Here is a 25,890-nt window from a genome sequence, read left to right on the forward strand (position 1 = left end):
ACATGTTTATCAGTGTGTGCACCATGGAATTCCTTTCAAATAATCTACACTGCACATAAAAATGATCTGAATAGTCAGAAGACTCCATGAAACAAATGGACAGACAGTCAAATAAACTATATGCTCAAGTAATAAGGCAGCCTTTTGCCCTCTCTTGTCAAACTAGAAGAAAAATAATTCCAAGTGTTTATAAGTAACTTCAAGTTATTCTTCAGGTTCTGAATAAGCATCCAGAAGGTAAGACTGATATTAAATACTGGGAACCAGGCTCACAGTTGTGAGACTTTCTTTGTTATGTAAGAGAGTAAATTACTTAGAGTAAATCAAACTTAGATTCAATTCTAAGTATCACTTACAAATGTGTACTTGAGAAAATGAATTAGATATTCTGAGCCTTGATTTCTTCACTTCTGAAACAAGGATTACAGTTCTTGCTACTGTAAATATTAAATGTGTTGCATTAAACTATGAGTGAGTGATTGGAATATACTGTAGGAGTTTGGAGAAGTAGAGTGATGTTATCAGAATAAGATTAAAAAGGACAGTTTGATGCTTCAGGAGAACTGACTTTTGAGGCCAATATAAATGTGGAAAGACTTAGTAGGAGGCTATTATGGTGGACCTGGAAGAAATTAAGTAGGGAACGATCAAATCTGTGATATAGTAGAGTTAGTAGGATTTATTTAAATTTTCTGAGAGTAACAAATGAGTAAAAACACCAAGAATTTTTTTCTGAACAATAACATGGAAAACTATATTATTTAATGAGATAAATAAGGAATGCATCTTTAAATTTTGTTTAGAAAATGCTCATGTTTATTGTGGAAAATTCAGAAATTAGTTTTACAAATAGTAAATTGCTATTCAATTTGATTTCAAAATTAGAGATGTTGCAAATAAACATTTGAAATTTAGGGGAAAGATGGGGGTTGGAGATGCAAAATTAGACTGCTGCAGTCTAACTTATTGGTCAGAAAAGGGAAATATGCACCTAAAGACATAAGAAGTGTCAGTGAGGTTAGAGACAGTTCAGGACAAGGATCTTCTATTCACTCATTCATCTACCCATATTGATTACGTGTATTACCCGAAGTGTGTTTCATGTATTATACATTGTGTCTATAAGTGCTACACCTTTTCATGGCTTTCTCTTCCTATTTCTTTATACTTTCAATTCTTTTCTACACTCAGCTCAAGTGCTGCTTCCTCTTGAAAGTCTTCTGTGATACCCATTTGGTGCATTCCTATATTCTGACTCTACAGCACTGTGTGAATTTAATGGAACTTAATACATGTGTCTGGAATTGCTTGCTTTTTCATTCTGTGTCATATCACTGAGGTTAAAACAAACAAACAAACAAAAAAAACAGAGAAAAGAACTATGCCTTATTCAATTTGGTAATCAAAATGTCTATGATACATTAGACACAAATAGATGTTCTATAAACGCTCTTCCAATGAATGGATAAATAAAAGATTATTCTTATACATTTGAGCACTTTCCCCCTTTAAGTGTTCCCCCCCTTGTTTTTTTTTTTTTTTTTTTTTAGGTAAACTGCTTTAATATGTGAAGTCAGCTCCTGTCCAGATTAGATGGAATCAAGAAATAATGTAACCTACTTTGTCCTTCTGGGTCTCACACAGAATCCAAAGGAGCAGAAAATCCTTTTTGTTTTGTTCCTGTTCATATATCTCTTGACTCTGGTGGGCAACCTTCTTATTATAGTGACTATAGCTGTCAGTAAGACCCTGAACTCACCAATGTACTTTTTTCTTGCCAGCTTATCATGTATGGATGTCACTTACTCCACTTCTATTACTCCCAGATTGATTTCAGAGTTATTATTTGGGGGGAAAAGCATATCCTTTGACTCCTGTATGACTCAGCTGTTTACAGAGCACTTTTTTGCTGGATCCGGGGTCTTCCTTCTGCTGGTGATGGCCTATGACCACTATGTGGCCATCTGTAAGCCCTTGCATTATCTGGTGATCATGAGGCAGAAGGTTTGCATTGTGCTGCTGGCGGTGTCCTGGGTTGGAGGTTTTCTGCACTCAGTGATTCAACTTAGCACTATTTCTTGGCTCCCATTCTGTGGCCCCAATGTCATTGATCATTATATGTGTGACATGTATCCGTTATTGGAACTCGTCTGTGCTGACACCCATGTCACTGGCGTCTTAGTTGTGGCCAATGGAGGACTGATCTGCACTCTTGTGCTTCTGCTCTTACTCGTCTCCTACGGAGTCATCCTGCACTCTCTGAAGAACCTGAGTCAGGAAGGGAGGCGGAAAGCCCTGCAGACCTGTGGTTGCCACCTCACCGTGGTTGTCTGCTTCTTTGTTCCCTGCATTTTCATGTATGCAAGACCTGCTAAGACCTTCCCCATTGACAAATCTGTGAGTGTGTTTTATACAATCATAACCCCCATGCTGAACCCATTAATCTATAGTCTAAGAAATTCTGAGTTGACTAATGCTATGAAGAAGCTCTGGAGAAGAAACATCATATCTCATATTAAATAAATGCATCATCTACCATGAAGGGAGTCATTTGACAGCAGGTTCCATTTCCTTAGAATGCAGAAGTCATTTTAAAATTTGATTTTGGATTTAAAATTTTTTCTTTAAAAAGAAAAAATTCTCTGTCTTCAAAGAGTTTATGATAATTTCAATTAAAGATTACGATTATACAGCTGTGCTATTAATAACAGTTTCCTCCATACTAGAATGTAAGGCCCATAATTACTTCTTTATCACTGTACCTAGAAATGTGTAACGCCTGCATGGTAAGGAGTTAATAATAAATAATGATTAAGTGGGAAAAGTATTATGCAGTAACACTGATTTTTAATCAGTTTATGCATTTAGCTGTTTTACTCTTTTTCAGAGACAAGATAATTTTTATTTAGCATCTTGTAATTTAAGTAAACTTTTTAATTTTTATAATTTAAAATATTTAATTCTATATATTATTTGTTAGTATATTCAGTTGCATTATACCCAAATTTTTTACTTTAATACTGTTAGTGTTCACAAGAAAATTGAAGTAAAATAAGTAATAATAAACAATATAAATAAAACCAAATAATATGAGGTGAAGTGTCAAACAAATTTCTCCTTTTTCTCTCAATATTTTCCAATCTTCACTCTAAGAGGTAGAATCTAATTTTTTTTTTCTTAATTTTCATTTAGTAAAAATATTTGCAAATGCCAGTTTATTTGCCATATATATATTTGCTTTTTCTATGTATATCACACTTGCTTTTACTATGCCACATCTTAAAGATATTTCAATACCAGCTCAAACATATCCCTTAACTTTCTCATATTTCACAATGCTTCTTATAAATTTATATTAAAATTCATATGCCCATTCCTTTTCATGTGCTTTTAAACCTTTTTATGACAGTTTTCAAATAAATATGTTTTTGAATATGTGCGAATATGATTTCCTAGGCATAAAATTGTTGTTTTGATATTTGAATCAATGATGAGGTAACATATGCATTTAAAATGTTGATATTGATAGTTATTGACAAACTATTTTTCTGGAGGTTGTATAACAACTACAGTCTTGTCCACTGTCAGTGAGAATTCATTTGTCCATATTTTCGAGACCAGTACCTGATAAATAGTTATAACAACTGATTAAAGTTATTTTTATACTTTGCTACCCTCTTGATATAATTTAACTGGGCATCATTCAATACATTTAACTTGAGTTGTAATTATTTTTTGGTGGATATTTTATATGTGTGTCTTACTTCATTCAATTTTTTATTTTTATGAGATCATATATTAAAGAAATGATCTTTTTTATATTGTATATATAATTACTATTTTCTGGTTGTATGTTCTTAAATTTTTATCCTATGTAGAGTGCTTTTTGTATGTAATATTTTTATAGTTTATATTCAGTTTTTTTGTATATTGCTTAAGAAGAATTTTCTCATTTCACTTGTGACACTTCTTCAATTCTTTTTTAGTATTTAATTTTTAAAACATTTTTGATATCATATGGAAACTTTTGACTTGTCTTGAATTAATTTTGCTATAGGAGATAAATATTGATTCAATTTTTAGTTGTTTCTCTAAATTTTAGGTTTCTTTTAAATGGTCATGTAAATATCTTTTTGCCATTGATTTAAAATCCTGACTATTGTATCCTGAAGTCCTATGTATTTGGGTCTAATTCAAGACGCGATTCTTTTTCATTGATCTCTTTATTCATGTGCAGATTGGCACATAATATAATTGCCATGATATATAACACATTTTGATAAGTAAAGAGACTAGCAGTCCCTCATTACTATTCTTTTTCAGAGGTATGCCTAGGCTTGTGTATCTCTGTTCCAAATTATTACAAATAAAATAATAAATTGAATATAAATAAGATTAATAATATAGTTTAAAATACTGCTGCTGCTAAGTTGCTTCACTTGTGTCCGACTCTGTGCAGCCCTGTAGACGGCAGCCCACCAGACTCCCCTGTCCCTTGGATTCTCCAGGCAAGAATACTGGAGTGGGTTGCCATTCCCTTCTCCAATGCATGAAAGTGAAAAGTGAAAGTGAAGTCACTCAGTCGTGCCTAACTCTTAGCGACCCCATGGACTGCAGCCTACCAGGCTCCTCCCTCCATGGGATTCTCCAGGCAAGAGTACTGGAGTGGGTTGCCATTGTCTCCTCCGAGTTTAAAATGAAGTTTAAATAAATTTAAAATAGTTTAGTCACAAAATAATATTCAGTTATTATTTTCAATAAGATTCACTTTAAGAAGGGTCATTTTAGAGGAGTTGATGTCTTCAGAGTATAAACTGTGACCCAGGTATGCAAAGATGTTGTCAGTGAAAAGTCACCTTTTGTAAATTTGGGCAAAGCAGGAATTACAGTTCCTGCTTGTATTTCTGTCCCTTGTGGACGTCTGCTGTTCTTCGTCTATGACATCTGAAATACCAATGGACACTTGCTGTAAGAAAAAAATCATCTCCTTCAGGAAGTCCAGGACTAGTGTCTTTGCTGAGAGTCTTTTGCTCCTGAGATCTTCCTGTCCATACTGGCTGCCAGTGAGCACTATGTGACCATCTGCAAAACCCGGTCCTGTGAAACCATCATGAGTGACAGGGATGTGGCTTCCTTTTTCAAGTAACAGGAATGGGAAGGCTGTACTTGCAACCACACAGGTCTTCATAGTGTGGCTGCCTGTCTGTGGTTCAATGTCAAAGACCATTCTTGTGTGCCTTAAACCCTTTGTTGAAACTTATCTGCATGGAATTAACATCCTTGAACTCTGTTGATGCCAATCATTGGTTCATTTATCCATTAAAATATTTTCCCTTGTTGGTCTCTTATGTGGTCATCTTGTCTTCCCTAGAGACATAGCTTGGAGGGGAGATGCAAAGTTCTCTCCACCTGTGTCTCTCACATCACTATGGTCATCTTAGTTTTCATGCCCTGCTTATTTGTGTATTTGTATCCAAGGCTTGGGTACATTTTATATCATGATAAGGCCTTTGTTAAACTTCTTAAACTTCAAGCTCAGAAATTTAGATGTGAAAATGCTATGAGGAAGTTCTGGGATGATAAAGTGACTTTGGGAAATAATCATAACAATAAAAAGTGAGTTTGTCTTTAAAATGGAAAAGAGAAAATACAATTTTTATTTTATTTTTTAATATATTTATTTATTTTAATTGATAGCTAATTACTTTACAATATTGTAGTGGTTTTTGCCATACCTTGACATGAATCAGCCATGGGTGTACATGTGTTCCCCATCCTGAACACCCTCCCACTTCCCTCCCCATCCCATCCCTCAGGGTCATCCCAGTGCACCAGCCCTGAGCACCCTGTCTCATGCATCGAACCTAGACTGACAATCTATTTCACATACGATGATATACATGTTTCAATGCTATTCTCTCCAATCATCCCACCCTCGCCTTCTCCCACAGAGTCCAAAAGTCTGTTCTTTACATCTGCATCTCCATTGTTACCATCTTTCTAAATTCCATATATACATATATATGTGTGTGTGTGTGTGTATATATATATATATATATATAGTATTGGTGTTTTTGTTTCTGACTTACTTCACTCTGTATAATAGCCTCCAGTTTCATCCACCTCATTAGAACTGATTCAAATGCACTCTTTTTAATAGCTGAGTACTGTTCTATTGTGTATACATACCAGAGCTTTCTTATCCATTTGTCTGTCGGTGGATATCTAGGTTGCTTCCATGTCCCAGCTATTGTAAACAGTGCTGTGATGAATATTGGTGTACATGTGTCTCTTTCAACTCTGATTTCCTCGGTGTGTATGCCCAGCAGTGGGATTGCTAGCTCATATGGCAGTTCTATTTCCAGTTTTTTAAGGAAAATCCAGACTGTTCTCCATAGTGGCTGTACTAGTTTGCATTCCCAGCAACAGTGTAAGAGGGTTCCCTTTTCTCCACACCCTCTCCAGCATTTATTGCTTGTAGACTTTTGGATAGCAGCCATTCTGACCGGCTTGAGATGGTACCTCATTGTGGTTTGGATTTGCATTTCTCTGACAATAAGCAATGCTGAACATCTTTTCATGTGTTTGTTAGCCATCTGTATGTCTTCTTTGGAGAAATGTCTGCTTAGCTCTTTGGCCCATTTTGTGATAGGGTTGTTTATTTTTCTGGTATGGAGCTGCATGAACTGCTTATATATTTTTGAGATTAATTCTTTGTCAGTTGCTTCGTTTGCTATTCTTTTTTTCCCATTCTGAAGACTGTCTTTTCACCTTGCTTATAGTTTCCTTCATTGTGCAAAACCTTTTAAATTTAATTAGGTCCCATTTGTTTATTTTTGCCTTTATTTCCATTACTCTGGGAGGTGGGTTATAGAGGATCCTGCTGTGGTTTATGTCAAAGATTTTTTGCCTATGTTTCCTCTAGGAGTTTTATAGTTTCTGGTCTTACATTTATGTTTTTAATCCATTTTGAGTTTATTTTTGTGTGTGGTGTTAGAAAGTGTTCTAGTTTCATTCTTTTACAAGTGGTTGACCAGTTTTCCCAGCACCACTTGTTAAAGCAATTGTCTTTTCTCCATTGTACAGTCTTGTCTCCTTTGTCAAAGATAAGGTGCCCATAGGTGTGTGGATTTATCTCTGGGCTTTCTATTTTATTCCATTGATCTATGTGAGAAAATGCAATTTGATGATTGAAGACAACTCTACACTACTTAAAAGCATATTGATTTTGACATATAGGCACATAGAGGCAAGTTCCAAATAGAGAGTTATTTACCATTATACAATTATATTTAGTTTTATGTATTACCCATTTGGTAGTTAACTTTTATTTACTGTCAGAATTAGTTAGGATTTGGAAATTCCCTGCCAGTCCAGAGGTTGGGACTACACACTTTCATTGCCAAGGGCCTATGTTCAGCCCCTGATAGAAGAACTAGAATCACTCAAGATTACCCACACAGCCATACACATAAAAAGACACAACAAAACAAACAAACAAACAGACAAAAAACCTAGGCAAGGAATATTGAAAAAAAATAGTTTGTTATAATACAGTTCTAAAAAATTTTTTGAAATGCAAATGTTTACTATGACTCATTACAGTTTCTATTTAAGTCATCATGCTTCCATGTAGCATAATTATTATCTGCCACTCTGAGCATAAACCCATCTCACCCAGTGTTTCATCTGTCACTTTGGTGTCTCTGCAGAGTGGAGTTGAAGTCCAATCTGTGGTGTGTAATCTGAGTGTACATTCCTACTGCTTTGTAGGGAAGGAAGTTTCAGATTATAAAATGCCCTCTTCTCCTGAATAACCAGTCAATCTGAACTATTCTGGAGGAGCACAAAATACTTCAAAAATGTTTGCTATCTTGCACCTAAAATCTGATTTTGAGACTTCAAACTCTCCCTTTATCTGATCTGCTTTGTTTATTGGTGAATCCTGAGTACTTAGAACAATGCCTGGCCTATGGTAGATACTCAATGTTGGTTGAGTTGAATATGTAATGCTACCGGAGTTTACCCAAACCCATGTCCACTGAGTCGGTGATGCCATCCATATCTCATCCTCTGTCATCCCTTCTCCTCCTGCCCTCAATCTTTCCCAGCATCAGGCTCTTTTCAAATGACTCAGCTCTCAGCATGAGGTGGCCAAAAGATTGGAGTTTCAGCTTAAACATCAGTCCTTCCAATGAACACCCAGGACTGATCTCTTTTAGGATGGACTGGTTGGATCTCCTTGCAGTCCAAGGGACTCTCAAGAGTCTTCTCCAACACCACAGTTCAAAACATCAATTCTTCAGCACTCGGCTTTCTTTATAGTCCAACTCTCACATCCAAACATGACCACTGGAAAAACCATAGCCTTGACTAGATGGACATTTGTTGACAAATAATCTCTGCTTTTTAATATGCTGTCTAGGTTGGTCATAACTTTTCTTCCAAGGAGCAAGCGTCCTTTAATTTCATGGCTGCAGTCACCATCTGCAGTGATTTTGTAGCCAGAAAAATAAAGTCAGCCATTGTTTCCACTGTTTCCGCATCTATTTGCCATGAAGTGATGGGACCACATACCATGATCTTAGTTTTTAGAATGTTGAGCTTTAAGCCAACTTTTTCACTCTCCTCTTTCACTTTTATCAAGAGGCTCTTCAGTACTTCTTCACTTTCTGCCATAAGGGCGGTGTCATCTGCATATCTGAATTATTGATATTTCTCCCGGAAATCTTGATTCCAGTTTGTGCTTCTTCCAGCCCAGCGTTTCTCATGATGTACTCTGTATATAAGTTAAATAAGCAGGGTGACAATATACAGCCTTGATGTACTTCTTTTCCTATTTGGAACCAGTCTGTTGTTCTAACTGTTGCTTCCTGACCTGCATGCAGGTTTCTCAAGAGGTAGGTCAGGTGGTCTGGTATTCCCATCTCTTTCAGAATTTTCCACAGTTTATTGTGATCCACACAGTCAAAGGCTTTGGAATAGTCAATAAAGCCGAAATAGATGTTTTTCTGGAACTCTCTTGTTTTTTCGATGAACCCCCTATAGATGTTCTTGAAATCCTTTGAGGAAAATCCCAGTGAATTAATTAAACAAGAATCAGCCTTGGACACATTCCAAGACCCAGTGATAATTGCAGCTGGAAGGGATGAAATAGCCCGTGATCTTCACCCCTAATAGGAAGAAGATGCTATTTGCTTAGCAGCTGCCATAAAAATTTCAGGAGGTCCTTTCTTAGACTTATAGCATGACTTAAAAAGAGTCACAGGAATGTTTTTCAAAATCTCAACTAGTTTGGTCATGTTAATATGGCAGAGTGAAAAGAACTGGACAGTCAAATGCTATTTGTATTTTTGAAGTTAGGAGGAAAGAAGTTACTTGTGAAAAATTTCCCTGCCAAATAACTAGTTGATTTCTTCTATGTGTATGTAGTATTGGCTGGTCATTTTGATACATTTCCTAATGCAATAAACTTGTTTTTCAGGGTGTGCACCATGGAATTGCTTTCAAGTAATCTACATTGCAGTTAAAAATGACCTGAATAATCAGAAGACTCCATGAAGCAAATGGACGGACAGTCAAATAAACTATATGCTCAACTAATAAAGTGGCCTTTTGTCCTCTTTGTCAAACTGGATGAAAAATAGTTCCAAGTGTTGATGAGTAACTTCAAGATATTCTTCCGGTTCTGAACAAGCCTCCAGAAGGTAACACTAACATTAAATAGTGGGAACCAAGCTCACAGTTGTGAGACCTTCTTTATTATATAAGAAAATAAATTACTTTAAAATCAACCAAACAAAATCAATTCTAGGTATATGACTTAAAAATGTGTACTTGAGAAAATGAATTAGATATTCTGAACCTTAAGTTCTTTACTTATGAACTAAGGATTACAGTTCTTGCTACTGTAAATATTAAATGTGTTATATTAAACTATGAGTGAGTGATTGGAACATGCTGTAGGAGTTTGGAGAAGTAGAGTGATGGTTTCAGAAGAAGGTTAAGAAGGACAGCTTGGGCTGCAGCAGAGAACAGACTTTTGAGGCCAATATAAATGTGGAGAGACAGCAGGAAGCTGTTACCGTGGAACAAGAAGAGACTAAGAAGTAGGGAATGATCAGATTTGTGATATATTCTGAAAGTAGTGTTAGTAGGATTTATGTAAGTTTCATGAGAGTGACTAATGAGTAAAGAGCACTTAAATTTTGTTTCTGAACACTAACATGAAAATTATAGTATTTAATGAGATAAACAAGGAATGCTCTTTAAATTTCATTTAGAAAATGCACATGCTTATTGTGGAAAGTTTAGAAGTTATGTTTTATAAATATCAAATTGCTATTCAGTTGGATTTCAAAACTAGAGATATTCCAAATAAACATTTGAAATTTAGGGGAAAGGTAAGGACTGGAGATACAAAATTAGACTTCTGCAGTCTAATTTATTGATCGACAAAGGGAAATATCCACCTACAGACCAAAGAAGTGTCAGTGAGGTTAGAGACAATTCAGGATAAGGAATTCATCTATTCACACATTCATCTACCCACCCTGATAATGTGTATTACGTTGAGTGTTTCATGTATTATAATTTGTGTCTTTATAAATGCTGCACCTTTTCATGGCTTTCTTTATTTCTTTATACTTTCAATTATTTTTTACCCTCAGCTGAAGCATTACTTCCTCTTGAAAGTCTTCTGTGATACTCACTTGATATACTCCTATATTCTGACTCCTCAGCACTGCGTGAATTTCATGGAACCTCATACAGGTGTCAGGAATTATTATTTTTTGGTTCTGTGTCATATCAGTGAAGTTAAACAACAAACAAACAAAAACAACTAAACCTTATTCAACTTGGTAATCAAAATTTCTATGACACATTAGACACAAATAGATGTTCTATTGACCTTCTTCCAATGAATGAATAAATTAAAAAATTCTTATACATTTGAGCATTTTTCCCCTTTAAGTGTTATCTCCCTTTTTTTTTTTTTTTTTTTCTTTAAAGTAAACTGCTTTAGTATGTGAAGTCAGTTCCTGTCCAGGTTAGATGGAATCATGAAACAATGTAACCTTCTTTGTCCTTCTGGGTCTCACACAGAATCCAAAGGAGCAGAAAATCCTTTTTGTTTTGTTTCTGTTCATCTACCTTTTGACTCTGGCGGGCAACCTTCTTATTATAGTGACTATAGCTGTCAGTAAGACCCTGAACTCACCGATGTACTTTTTTCTTGCTAGCTTATCATGTATGGATGTCACTTACTCCACTTCTATCACTCCCAGATTGATTTCAGAGTTGTTATTTGGGGAAAAAATCATATCTTTTGAATCCTGTATGACCCAGCTGTTTGCAGAGCACCTTTTTGCTGGATCAGGGGTCTTCCTTCTGCTGGTGATGGCCTATGACCGCTATGTGGCCATCTGTAAGCCCTTGCATTATCTGGTGATCATGAGGCAGAGAGTGTGTGTTTTACTGCTGGTGGTGTCCTGGGTTGGAGGTTTTCTGCACTCAGTGATTCAACTTAGTACTGTTTATGGGCTCCCATTCTGCGGCCCCAATATCATTGATCACTATACGTGTGACATGTATCCATTATTGGAACTCGTCTGTACTGACACCTATATCATCGGCATCTTAGTTGTGGCCAATGGAGGACTGATCTGCACTGTTGTGCTTCTGCTCTTACTCATCTCCTATGGAGTCATCCTGCACTCTCTGAAGAACCTGAGTCAGGAAGGGAGGCGGAAAGCCCTGCAGACCTGTGGTTGCCACATCACCGTGGTTGTCTGCTTCTTTGTTCCCTGCATTTTCATGTATGTCAGACCTGCTAAGACGTTCCCCCTCGACAAATTATTGAGTGTGTTTTTCACCATCATAACACCTATGCTGAACCCATTAATCTATAGTCTAAGAAGTTCTGAGCTAACTTATGCTATGAAGAAGCTGTGGAGAAGAAACATCATATCTCATATTAAATAAGTGCACCATCTATCATGAAAGGAGTCATTTGACAGCAGGTTCCATTTCCTTAGAGTGCAGAAGTCATTTTAAAATTTGATTCTGATTTTAAATTTTTTCTTTAAAAGGAAAAAAATCCTCTTTCTTCAAAGAGTTTATGATCATTGCAATTAAAGATCATTATTATACAGCCGTGCTATTAAGAACAGTTTGCTCCATACAAAGTCCTCCCCACCCGTGTCTCCCATCACTGGGTCACCTTAGTGTTTGTGCCTTGCTTATTTGTGCATTTGTGCGCAAGCCTTGGGTACAATTTATATCATAATAAGTCCCTTGTTAAACTTACACTTCACCCTCAGAAATTTGGATGTGAAAATGCTATGAGGACTTCTGGGATGAAAAAGTGACTTTAGGCAAAGATCATAGTAATAAAAAGTGAGTTTGTCTTTAAAATGGGAAAAGAGAAAATAGAATTATGATTGAAGACAACCGCACACTACTTAACAAAAGCATGCTGATTTTGACATATAGCTACTCAGAGGCAAGTTCCAGATAGAAAATTACTTGCCATTATAAAGTTGTACTTAAAAAAAAAAAAAAAAAAAGTTGTACTTAGTTTTATGTATTACCCAGTTGGTAGCTAAATTTTATTTACTGTCAGAATTAGAATTTGGATATTCCCTGCCAGTCCAAAAGTTGGGACTACATACTTTCATTGCCGAGGGCCTGTGTTCAGTCCCTGCTAGGAGAACTAGAATCCCACAGGCTATACCACATAGCCACACACATAAAAACCACACCAATAATAAACAAACAAATAAACAAACAAAAAACCTAGGCAAGGAATATTGAAAAAAAGAGTTTGTGATAATACGGTTCTAAAACTTTTTGAAATGCAAATGTTTATTTTACTATGACTCATTACAGTTTCTATTTAAGTCATCACGCTTCCATGTAGCATAATTATTATCTGCCACTCTGAGCGTAAACCCATCTCACCCAGTGTTTCATCAGTCACTTTGGTGTCTCTGCAGAGTGGAGTCAGAGTCCAATCTGTGGTGTGTAATCTGGGTGTATATTCCCACGGCTTTGTAGGGAAGGAAGTTTCACATTATAAAATATCCTCTTCCCCTGCATAATCAGTCAATCTGAACTATTCTGGAGCAGCACAAAATACTTCAAAAATGTTTGCTATCTTGCACCTAAAATCTGATTTTGAGACTCCAAACTCTCCCTTTATCTGGTCTGCTTTGTTTATTGGTGAATCCTGAGTATGTAGAACAATGCCTGGCCTATGGTAGATACTCAATGTTGGTTGAGTTGATTACATAATACTTGGGTATTGACAATACACACTAGTATATTTTAAATTGATAACCAACAAGGATCTACCATATATAGCACAGGGAACTCTATTCAGCATCCTATAATAACCTAACTGGGAAAAGAACTGAAAGAGAATAGGTTCACATACATGTATAGCTCCCTCACTTTGCTGAACACCTGAAGCTAATATTGTTGGTCAGCTATAATCCAATATAAAATAGATAGTAATTATTAAAAAGCAGAAATTTTAATTTACTAGTTTTGTCATTGGATTCCTAGATGTCCATTGGCAGATGAATGGATAAGAAAGTTGTTGTATATATGCCCAACAGAATAATCACTCAGTTATAAAAGGGAACACATTTAAGTCCGTTCTAATGAGGTGGATTAACCTAGAGCCTATTATAAGAGTGAAGTAAGGCAGAATAGATATCATGTATTAAAGTATATATATGGAATCTGGAAAGATAGTACTGATGATCCTATGTGAAGGGCAGCAATGGAGACAGTCATAAAGAACGGATGTTTGGATTCAGTGGAAGAAGGAGAGAGTGGGATGACTTGAGAGAATCGCATTGAAACACATACCTTACCATATGTAAAATGATAACCAGAGGGAGTTTGATGTGTGACACAGGGAACCCAAGCCAGTGCTCTGCGTGAACCTGGATGGATGGGGGGGAGAGGGTGGGGCTTCTGGAGGGAGGGGACACAAGTATGCAGCAGAGGCTATCACAATATTGTAAAAGAATCATCCTCCAATTGAAGTAAATAAATAAATTAAAAATAAAATTATTAAAAAATAGGTATTTTAATTTAGTTGTTTTGTCATTAGATTGACATATTTACCTCTTAAACCCAGGTGTATCTAAAGCCAATAATATTTGCAGACAGTTTGGGCTTTCATGCTATAGTTTATGTTCATATCATAAACCAATTAATGAGGTCACCTGAGTTCTTCAATTTCTTTTAAAAATCGTGGTCAAATACACATAACAAAATACACAGTTTTAACCATTTTAAAGTGTCACTATCTTAATTCATATTGTTGTGCCAACATTATGGTTGTCATCTCCAAAATGTTTCCAACTTGTCAAACTGTAATTTCACAATCATTAAACAAAATTTCCCATTTCCACTTACCGAGCACCATCCAACTACCATTCTACTTTCTGTCTATAAACTTGACTAGTTAAGTGTCTCAATCAAATGTAGTCATACACAATTAGTTTTTCTGTGTGACTTCCTTTTTCACTTTGCATCAATATACTATCCTTTCTCCATTCAATGCTCTTGACACTCCTGTTGAAAATTATCTAGGATGTATATAAAGCTTTATTTCTAGATCATCTATTTTATTCCATTAATATGTTGTCCATCTTTATTTCAATGGTCGTGCTGGGATTACCATAACTTTGTATAATATGTTTTAGGATCAGGTAACGTGAGACCTACAACTTTCTATTTCCTTTCAAAATTGTTTTTGCAAACTGGAGTCCTTGAGATTCTGTATGAATTTTTCTGCTTCTATAAAAATGATTCTGGGATTTTGATAAGGATTGCACTGAATCTGAGGGTATTATTAACATCTTAATAATATGTAGAGGTATTATCAACATGTTAATACTGTTAAATATCCCAGATCATAAATATCTTTCCATGCATGTGTGTATTTGATAATATCACTCAGATACATTTTGTAGTTTTCAGTTTACAAGACTGTCTCCTTGGTCAAATGTATTCCTAAATATTTTATTCTTTTTGGTGCTCTTGTAAATGTAATTATTTTCTTAATTTATTCTCGGGTTTTTCATGATCGTGTAGACGTTCAACATCATTTCATAAAAAACTCTCAACAAATTGGAAATAGAAAGAATGTAGCTTGACATAATAAAGTCCATATATGACAGATGCACAGCTAACATCATCCTCAACATGGAAAGGTTAAAAGCTGCCCCATTAAAATCTGGAATAGACAAGAAGGCACAAGTCTTCTTTAACATAGTACTGTCATAAAAATTCCTGTGAAAATTTTAAAGTTGTGTTAAGTATAGCTCCTGTAATCTCTGAAGTGAAATAATTTTTATTAATTTTTATATACTTTCAATTGCTGTAACAGGGCTTATTAAAAAAACCCGACAACTTATTTCTAAATTGGAGGGTAGCCAATAAGTAATGTTGTGATAGTTTCATGTGATAGCAAAGCAAAGAGCTCAGCCTATGTACACAAGCATCCATTCTCCACCAGACTCCCCTTCACCCAGGTCACCACGTAACACTGCGCAGAGTTCCCAGTGCTCTACAGTAAGACCTTGTTGATTATTGAATTTAAATGTTGCAGTGTGTACATGTCAACTCCAAAATCCCTAACTGTCTCTTCCCCAAGTTCTCCCACCCTCACAAGCATAAGTTTATTCTCTGAGTCTGTGAGTATGTTGTGTGTGTGCTGAGTCATGTCCCATGGCCTGCAGCCCTCCACACTCCTCTGTCCATGGAATTTTCCAGGCTCTGTTTCATAAATAAGGTCATTTGTATAATTTCCGTAACAGTGTCTCCGATGGATGTCACTTCCTATACTTTCGAACTCAGCTTGAGCATCACCTTAAGAAAGCTCATCTTGGATTACTTTATCCACAGTTGAATTTTCCCTCTTGTTTTCTGTCACTATACCCTATTTCTTGTCTTTTAAGCAGGGAATAAAACTGCAACTTCTTTTTTTTTTTTAATTTTTTTTATTAGTTGGAGGCTAATTACTTCACACATTTCAGTGGGTTTTGTCATACATTGATATGAATCAGCCATAGATTTACACGTATTCCCCATCCCGATCCCCCCCCCCCCCACCTCCCTCTCCACCCGATTCCTCTGGGTCTTCCCAGTGCACCAGGCCCGAGCACTTGTCTCATGCATCCCACCTGGGCTGGCGATCTGTTTCACCATAGATAGTATACATGCTGTTCTTTTGAACCATCCCACCCTCACCTTCTCCCACAGAGTTCAAAAGTCTGTTCTGTATTTCTGTGTCTCTTTTTCTATTTTGCATATAGGGTTATCGTTACCATCTTCCTAAATTCCATATATATGTGTTAGTATGCTGTAATGTTCTTTATCTTTCTGGCTTACTTCACTCTGTATAATGGGCTCCAGTTTCATCCATCTCATTAGGACTGATTCAAATGAATTCTTTTTAACGGCTGAGTAATATTCCATGGTGTATATATACACCACAGCTTCCTTATCCATTCCTCTGCTGATGGGCATCTAGGTTGCTTCCATGTCCTGGCTATTATAAACAGTGCTGCGATGAGCACTGGGGTGCACGTGTCTCTTTCAGATCTGGTTTCCTCAGTGTGTATGCCCAGAAGTGGGATTGCTGGGTCATATGGCAGTTCTATTTCCAGTTTTTTAAGGAATCTCCACACTGTTTTCCATAGTGGCTGTACTAGTTTGCATTCCCACCAACAGTGTAAGAGGGTTCCCTTTTCTCCACACCCTCTCCAGCATTTATTGCTTGTAGACTTTTGGATAGCAGCCATCCTGACTGGCGTGTAATGGTACCTCATTGTGGTTTTGATTTGCATTTCTCTGATAATGAGTGATGTTGAGCATCTTTTCAAGTGTTTGTTAGCCATCTGTATGTCTTCTTTGGAGAAATGTCTGTTTAGTTCTTTGGCCCATTTTTTGATTGGGTCATTTGTTTTTCTGGAATTGAGCTGCAGGAGTTGCTTGTATATTTTTGAGATTAATCCTTTGTCTGTTGCTTCATTTGCTATTATTTTCTCCCAATCTGAGGGCTGTCTTTTCACCTTACTTATAGTTTCCTTTGTAGTGCAAAAGCTTTTAAGTTTCATTAGGTCCCATTTGTTTAGTTTTGCTTTTATTTCCAATATTCTGGGAGGTGGGTCATAGAGGATCTTGCTGTGATTTATGTCGGAGAGGGTTTTGCCTATGTTCTCCTCTAGGAGTTTTATAGTTTCTGGTCTTACATTTAGATCTTTAATCCATTTTGAGTTTATTTTTGTGTATGGTGTTAGAAAGTGTTCTAGTTTCATTCTTTTACAAGTGGTTGACCAGTTTTCCCAGCACCACTTGTTAAAGAGGTTGTCTTTTTTCCATTGTATATCCTTGCCTCCTTTGTCAAAGATAAGGTGTCCATAGGTTCGTGGATTTATCTCTGGGCTTTCTATTCTGTTCCATTGACCTATATTTCTGTCTTTGTGCCAGTACCATACTGTCTTGATGACTGTGGCTTTGTAGTAGAGTCTGAAGTCAGGCAGGTTGATTCCTCCAGTTCCATTCTTCTTTCTCAAGATTACTTTGGCTATTCGAGGTTTTTTGTATTTCCATACAAATTGTGAAATTATTTGGTCTAGTTCTGTGAAAAATACCGTTGGTAGCTTGATAGGGATTGCATTGAATCTATAGATTGCTTTGGGTAGAATAGCCATTTTGACAATATTGATTCTTCCAATCCATGAACATGGTATGTTTCTCCATCTGTTTGTGTCCTCTTTGATTTCTTTCATCAGTGTTTTATAGTTTTCTATGTATAGGTCTTTTGTTTCTTTAGGTAGATATACTCCTAAGTATTTTATTCTTTTTGTTGCAATGGTGAATGGTATTGTTTCCTTAATTTCTCTTTCTGTTTTTTCATTGTTAGTATATAGGAATGCAAGGGATTTCTGTGTGTTAATTTTATATCCTGCAACTTTACTATATTCATTGATTAGCTCTAGTAATTTTCTGGTAGAGTCTTTAGGGTTTTCTATGTAGAGGATCATGTCATCTGCAAACAGTGAGAGTTTCACTTCTTCTTTTCCTATCTGGATTCCTTTTACTTCTTTTTCTGCTCTGATTGTTGTGGCCAAAACTTCCAACACTATGTTGAATAGTAGTGGTGAGAGTGGGCACCCTTGTCTTGTTCCTGATTTCAGGGGAAATGCTTTCAATTTTTCACCATTGAGGGTGATGCTTGCTGTGGGTTTGTCACATATAGCTTTTATTATGTTGAGGTATGTTCCTTCTATTCCTGCTTTCTGGAGAGTTTTAATCATAAATGAGTGTGGAATTTTGTCAAAGGCTTTCTCTGCATCTATTGAGATAATCATATGGTTTTTATCTTTCAATTTGTTAATGTGGTGTATTACATTGATTGATTTGCAGATATTGAAGAATCCTTGCATTCCTGGGATAAAGCCCACTTGGTCGTGGTGTATGATTTTTTTAATATGTTGTTGGATTCTGTTTGTTAGAATTTTGTTAAGGATTTTTGCATCTATGTTCATCAGTGATATTGGCCTGTAGTTTTCTTTTTTGTGGCATCTTTGTCTGGTTTTGGAATTAGGGTGATGGTGGCCTCATAGAATGAGTTTGGAAGTTTACCTTCTTCTGCAATTTTCTGGAAGAGTTTGAGTAAGATAGGTGTTAGCTCTTCTCTAAATTTTTGGTAGAATTTTCGATTTCCTTGCCTGTGATGGGTCTGTTAAGATCTTCTATTTCTTCCTGGTTCAGTTTTGGAAAGTTATACTTTTCTAAGAATTTGTCCATTTCATCCAAGTTGTCGATTTTATTGGCATAGAGCTGCTGGTAGTAGTCTCTTATGATCCTTTGTATTTCAGTATTGTCTGTTGTGATCTCTCCATTTTCATTTCTAATTTTGCTAATTTGGTTCTTCTCTCTTTGTTTCTTAATGAGTCTTGCTAATGGTTTGTCAATTTTGTTTATTTTTTCAAAAAACCAGCTTTTAGCTTTGTTGATTTTTGCTATGGTCTCTTTAGTTTCTATTGCATTTATTTCTGCCTTAATTTTTAAGATTTCTTTCCTTCTGCTAACCCTGGGGTTCTTCATTTCTTCCTTCTCTAATTGCTTTAGGTGTAGAGTTAGGTTTTTTATTTGGCTTTTTTCTTGTTTCTTGATGTAAGCCTGTAATGCTATGAACCTTCCCCTTAGTACTGCTTTTACAGTGTCCCATAGGTTTTGGGTTGTTGTGTTTTCATTTTCATTCATTTCTATACATATTTTGATTTCTTTTTTGATTTCTTCTATGATTTGTTGGTTATTCAGAAGCGTGTTATTTAGCCTCCATGTGTTTGAATTTTTAACAATTTTTTTCCTGTAATTGAGATCTAATCTTACTGCACTGTGGTCAGAAAAGATGACTGGAATGATTTCAATTTTTTTGAATTTTCCAAGACTACATTTATGGCCCAGGATGTGATCTATTCTGGAGAAGGTTCCATGTGCACTTGAGAAAAAGGTGAAGTTGATTGTTTTGGGGTGAAATGTCCTATAGATATCAATTAGGTCTAGCTGGTCCATTGTGTCATTTAAGGTTTGTGTTTCCTTGTTAATTTTCTGTTTAGTTGATCTATCCATAGTTGTGAGTGGGGTATTAAAGTCTCCCACTATTATTGTGTTACTATTAATTTCCTCTTTCATACTCATTAGTGTTTGCCGTATATATTGCGGTGCTCCTATGTTGGGTGCATATATATTTATAATTGTTATATCTTCTTCTTGGATTGATCCTTTGATCATTATGTAGTGTCCTTCTTTGTCTCTTTTCACAGCCTTTATTTGAAAGTCTATTTTATCTGATATGAGTATTGCGACTCCTGCTTTCTTTTGGTCTCCATTTGCATGAAATATTTTTTTCCAGCCCTTCACTTTTAGTCTGTATGTGTCTCTTGTTTTGAGGTGGGTCTCTTGTAGACAGCATATATAGGGGTCTTGTTTTTGTATCCATTCAGCCAATCTTTGTCTTTTGGTTGGGGCATTCAACCCATTTACATTTAAGGTAATTATTGATAGGTGTGGTCCCGTTGCCATTTACTTTGTTGTTTTGGGTTCACGTTTATACAACCTTTCTGCATTTCTTGTCTAGAGAAGATCCTTTAGCATTTGTTGAAGAGCTGGTTTGGTGGTGCTGAATTCTCTCAGCTTTTGCTTATCTGTAAAGTTTTTGAATTTTCCTTCATATCTGAATGAGATCCTTGCTGGATACAGTAATCTAGGTTGTAGGTTATTCTCTTTCATTACTTTCAGAACGTCCTGCCATTCCCTTCTGGCCTGGAGGGTTTCTATTGATAGATCAGCTGTTATCCTCATGGGAATCCCTTTGTGTGTTATTTGTTGTTTCTCCCTTGCTGCTTTTAAGATTTGTTCTTTGTGTTTGATCTTTGTTAATTTGATTAATATGTGTCTTGGGGTGTTTCGCCTTGGGTTTATCCTGTTTGGGACTCTCTGGGTTCCTTGGATTTGGGTGGCTATTTCCTTCCCCATTTTAGGGAAGTTTTCACCTATTATCTCCTCGAGTATTTTCTCATGGCCTTTCTTTTTGTCTTCTTCTTCTGGGACTCCTATGATTCGAATGTTGGGGCGTTTCACATTGTCCCAGAGGTCCCTGAGGTTGTCCTCATTTCTTTTGATCCTTTTTTCTTTTTTCCTCTCTGCTTCATTTATTTCCACTATTTTATCTTCTACCTCACTTATCCTATCTTCTGTCTCCGTTATTCTACTCTTGGTTACCTCCAAAGTGTTTTTGATCTCATTCATTGCATTGTTCATTTTTAATTGACTCTTTTTTATTTCTTCTAGGTCTTTATTAAACATTTCTTGTATCTTTTCAATCTTTGTCTCCAGGCTATTTATCTGTAACTCCATTTTGTTTTCAAGAGTTTGGATCATTTTTATTATCATTATTATAAATTCTTTTTCAGGTAGATTCCCTATCTCCTCCTCTTTTGTTTGACTTGGTGGGCATTTTTCATGTTCCTTTACCTGTTGGGTATTTCTTTGCCTTTTCATCTTGTTTAGATTGCTGTGTCTGGAGTGGGCTTTCTGTATTCTGGAGGTCTGTGATTCCTTTTTATTGTGGAGGATTTATCCAGTGGGTGGGGTTAGACGTTTGGCTTGTCAAGGTTTCCTGGTTAGGGAAGCTTGCGTCAGTGTTCTGGTGCATGGAACTTGATTTCTTCTCTTTGGAGAGCAATGGAGTGCCCAGTAATGAGTTTTGAGATGGGTCTATGTTTTAGGTGTGACCTTGGGCAGCCTGTATGTTGATGTTCAGGGCTATGTTCCTGCGTTGCTGGAGAATTTGCGTGGTATGTCTTGCTCTAAAACTTATTGGCTCTTGGGTGGTGGTTGGTTTCAGTGTAGGTATGGAGGCTTTTGGACGGTCTCTTATTACTTAAAGTTCCATGTAGTCAGGAGTTTTCTGGTGTTCTTAGGTTTTGGGCTTAAGTTTCCTGCCTCTGGATTTCAGTTTTATTCTTCCTGTATTCTCAGGACTTCTCCAACTATACAGCCCTGATAATAAAACTTCTAGGTTAATGGCGAAAAGATTCTCCCCCATTAGGGACACCCAGAGAGTTTCACAGAGTTACATGAAGAGGAGAAAAGGGAGGAGGGAGATAGAGATGAGCAGGAGGAGAAAAAGGGGGACTCAAGAGGAGAGAGACAGATCTACGCAGCTGTCTGTTCCTAGAGTGTTCTCCGTATCTCAGACACCTACAAAGATTCACAGAATTGGATTGGGAAGAGAAGGGGAAAGGAGGAAATAGAGGTGTCCTGAGGTAGAAAACAGAGAGTCAAGATTGGGAGAGAATAATCTTCGGTTTAAAAATATGGCTTCTCTTCCTTTTTTTTTTTGTAAGGTTATAGTGTATTGAAAATGAAAATTAAGGAGTAGTAGAGGAGTACTAGAGGACTTTAAAAGAAATAAGAGAAAAAGAAAAATAGAAAAAAGAAGAGAAAAATGAAAGAAAAAAAAGCAAAAGAAAAAAAAAAGAAAGAAAGAGGAAAAAAAAATTTTTTTTTCCTAATTAAAAAAATTGTAAAAATCTATGAAAATGAAAGTGAAGGAGTAATGGGGGATTTATAGGGAATTTTAAAGGAAAGTAAAAGAGAAAAAATAAAAAAGAAAAAATAAAAAAAGAAAAAACAAAAAAAGAAAAAAAAATTTTTTTTTTTCTTCCTTACTTAGAAAAAAAAAAAAGTAAAAATATATCTAGGAATTTCTCTGGAGCTGTTGCGGTCAGTGTGGGTTCGGCTCAGTTTCAGATAGCTCCTCGTTCCAGCTTACACTTCTCGATATCTATAGGGCCGTTCCGGTGTAGTCCGTGTTTTCTACGGGGATTTTAATCTGTTGCACCAGTCCCTTCTGAAGCGGTTCCCTTTGTTTATTTGGCTTCTGTTTGCCGGTCTCTTCAGAGCCTCATTTCCGCCCTGACACAGGCGGGCGGAGGTGGACTCTTATTCAGGTAGCTAGTTCCGTCGCTCCGCGGGGAGGGGCTTGCGCTGCCGGGAGGGGTTGTCGCTGTGGTGACGGGCTTGCGCCGCGTGGACGGGCTGGGGCTGCCGGGAGGGGCTGACGCTGCTTTCTCCATCTGCGCTGCTCAGGCTCCCAGCTGTTCTATAGGGAGCGCGCCCCACGCTGCGCGAGGTTCCAGCCCTTGGGTGTTCCACAAAAGCGCGGAACGAAAAGCTGCGCCTGCTCTCTGTGCCTTCCCCGTCAGAGCTGTCCAGGCAGCCAGGGGCTTGGTGGGCGCACTCTCCCCAGGTGTGGCGCGCCCCCTCCCTTCCGCGGACCCAGTCTCAGTCTCCGCTGGTGCCAGTCGGGTGCGCGCGCCTTCTGCCCTCCGCGTCCCCAGCCCCAGTCCCGCCCGCGCCGGTCGGGTGCCTGCGCCCTGTGTCTCCCCGTGACCTTCCCCTCCCCCCCTGCCTCCTGCCTCTGGCGGGGCTGGGCTGGTCCGTAGCCTGCAAGCTCTTCTCTGGACTTTCTCGGTCTCTTTGTTCTGCGAACGGCCGGCAGTGTGTTCCGGCCGGTTAATTTTCTCTCTCTCTTTTGGTCTCCCACAGTTCAAGTTGGCAACTCACAGAAGCTCCCTCCGATTGTCCTCAGGGCACTCGGGCCGGACCCTACCCCAAGCAATGCCGCCTAAGACTCCCTTCCCGGGACGGATCTCCGTCCTTAGCTCTTTTGTCTCACTTTTTATCTTTATGTTTTGTCCTACCTCCTTTCGAAGACAATGGGCTGCTTTTCTGGGCGCCTGATGACCTCAGCTAGTGATCAGAAGTTGTTTTGTGAAGTTTGTTCTGCATTCAGTTATTCTTTTGATGAATTTGTAGGAGAGAAAGTGGTCTCCCCGTCCTACTCCTCCGCCATCTTCAAAACTGCAACTTCTTTCTAAAAATTGTCTCCTTCTTTTTTATATGATTCTATTATAACAAAATAAGATCCACACAGGGGAAAGTTTTACATGATTTCCCCCTGATTTTATTAATTCTTGTATCCTTACTTATAGCATGGTTGCTGGTCAAATGCGGGTATCATCAACTTTTTGAAAAATTAATAATTGGATTATTTACTATATATAAAAATTTAATGCATTTAATTGTGTTTTTTGATATTTTATATACATATATAAAAGCAAATTTAAGATAATTAAATTGGATATTGTATAAAAGGAAACAATCTTGCTATGGCTGTTAGGGAAACACATAACAAATAATTTCACTAAAGCTAAATGACTGAGTAGATATTTCATTCTTGATTTGTAGTCATTTCATGATTCTGGAGCTCTTTGTCCACATTGCACCTTTCTGACATTAATTTTGTGATTTGGCCTATTAATAACTTTACATATGGACTTCCTTTAAAAGTTTGGGGAAAATCGCAGTGAATTAATTAAGCAAGAATTAGTCCTGGACACATGCCAATTCCAGGACTCAATGATAATTGCAGCTGGAAGGGATGAAATATCTTGTGATCTTCACCCCTAACAGGAAGAAGATGCTACCCACTTAGTGACTGACAGAAATTTTTCAGAAGGTCGTTTCTTAGACTTAAGGCAAGGCTCCAAAAAGTTTAGGAAATTTTTTCAAAATCTCAATTAACTACTCTGTCCATGCTAACATGACAGAGTGAAAAGGGATAAAAAGTCAAATTCATTTTTTTTTTTGACATTAGCAGGAATAAGTTACTTGTGAAAAATTTCCCTGCAAAATGACTAATTGATATCTTCTATGTATATATAGAATTTCCTGGTCATTTTGATAAATTTCCCAGCGTAACAAACTTCTCTTTTCTCTGTGCACCATGGAATTCCATTAAAATAATATATACTGCACATAAAAATAACCTTCTGAATAATCAGAAGACTCCATGAAGTTAATGAACAGACAGTCAAACAAAATAAACTATATCCTCAATTAATAAGGCAGCTTTTTGCCCTCTGTTGCCAAACTGGATGAAAAATAATTTCATCGTTTATGAGTAATTTAAGGTCATCCTTCAGATTCTGAACAAGCCTCCACAAGATAAAACTAACAGTAAATAGTGGGAACAAGTCTCCCAATTGTGAGAAATTATTATGTAGAAATTAAATTACTTTGAAATCAAACTTAAACTCAACTCTAGGTATATCACTTAAAAATGTGACTTGGGAAACTGAATTAGTTGTTCTGAACCTTAGCTTCTTCAGTTATGAAATGAGGATTGTGGTTCTTGTTACAGTAAATATTAAATGTGTTACATTAAGATATGAATATATGTTTGAAATATATTGCAGGATCTTTGAGCAAAAGAGAGATGCTATCAGAATAAGATTAAAAAGGACAATTTGGGCAGCTTCAGGAGAACCAGTTTTTTGGAGGCCAGAATAATTTTTTCTCCAATTTTTTGGAGAGACTTGGTAGAAAGCTATTTCTAAGAAATTAAGAAGTTGGGTATGATCATATTTGTAATATATTTTGATATATTGAGTTGATAAGATTTATTAAGATTTTATGAAATTGATAAATGAGAACAGTACTGAAAGTTTTTTGTCTGAAAAATAACATGGAAAATGATAGCATTTAATGAGATAAATACAGAACACCTCTTTAAATTTTATATGTTTAGTGTTATGTTTAGTGTGGACAATTTGAAACCATTATGTTTAGTGTGGCCTATTTAAAAGTTTAATAATTACTAAATTGTCAATCAATCGGATGTCCAAAATTAGAAATGTTGCATATAGGTAGCTTGGTGGTAAAGTATCCGCCTGCCAGTGGAGGAGAGGCAGAAGACAAGGGTTAGATCCCTGGATTGGGAAGATCCTTCGGAGGTGGAAATGGCAACCAGTCCAGTATTCTTGCCTGGGAAATTCCATGCATGGCATATATCTAAGTTTGAGAATTAGAGGAGAGTTAGGGACTAGGGACACAGTTTAGATTGCTGCCGTGTTTATTGGCCAGGAAAAGGGAAGTATCCACCTAAAGACCTAAGAAGTGTCAGTGCAGTTTGAGACACTTCAGGACAGGGAACTTCTATTTATTGTTTGATCTACTCTATTATTATGTAAATTACCTTAAGCGGGTCTCAAGTCTTGCACTTTTTTGACCTTATAAATGGTGCACCTCTTCATGAACTTCTCTTCCCATCTTTTTTATTCTTGCATTTTTAAAAACTCAGCTTCAGCATTGCTTCTACTGGGAAGCCTTCCTCTGATTCTAGTTTGAGAAAATCCTACTGTGACTCTTAGCCCGGTATTGATACTCATTTAATGGCATCTATTATGTGGGTCTGGAATTGCCTGATTCCTCATTATGTGCCTAGCA

The 25,890-nt window shown here is 36.8% G+C and overlaps 1 protein-coding gene and 1 pseudogene across 1 annotated transcript; both read left to right on the forward strand.

Annotated features, from left to right (window-relative positions):
• The first annotated feature begins 1,593 nt into the window (after window positions 1-1,593).
• Window positions 1,594-2,523, forward strand: LOC133055260 (olfactory receptor 4A47-like). Its single transcript, XM_061140676.1, has one exon. It carries the CDS (start codon window positions 1,594-1,596, stop codon window positions 2,521-2,523), a length of 930 nt encoding a protein of 309 aa, XP_060996659.1.
• An 8,532-nt stretch (window positions 2,524-11,055) lies between these two features.
• Window positions 11,056-11,985, forward strand: LOC133055274 (olfactory receptor 4A47-like; annotated as a pseudogene).
• The last annotated feature ends 13,905 nt before the right edge of the window (window positions 11,986-25,890 follow it).

Source organism: Dama dama, chromosome 1 (assembly GCF_033118175.1).
Source record: "Dama dama isolate Ldn47 chromosome 1, ASM3311817v1, whole genome shotgun sequence".
Classification (NCBI taxonomy): domain Eukaryota; kingdom Metazoa; phylum Chordata; class Mammalia; order Artiodactyla; family Cervidae; genus Dama; species Dama dama.

Excerpts from the sequence above, each read along its gene's own strand:
- LOC133055260 (XM_061140676.1), top strand. The coding sequence starts at position 1,594 with ATGGAATCAAGAAATAATGTAACCTACTTTGTCCTTCTGGGTCTCACA.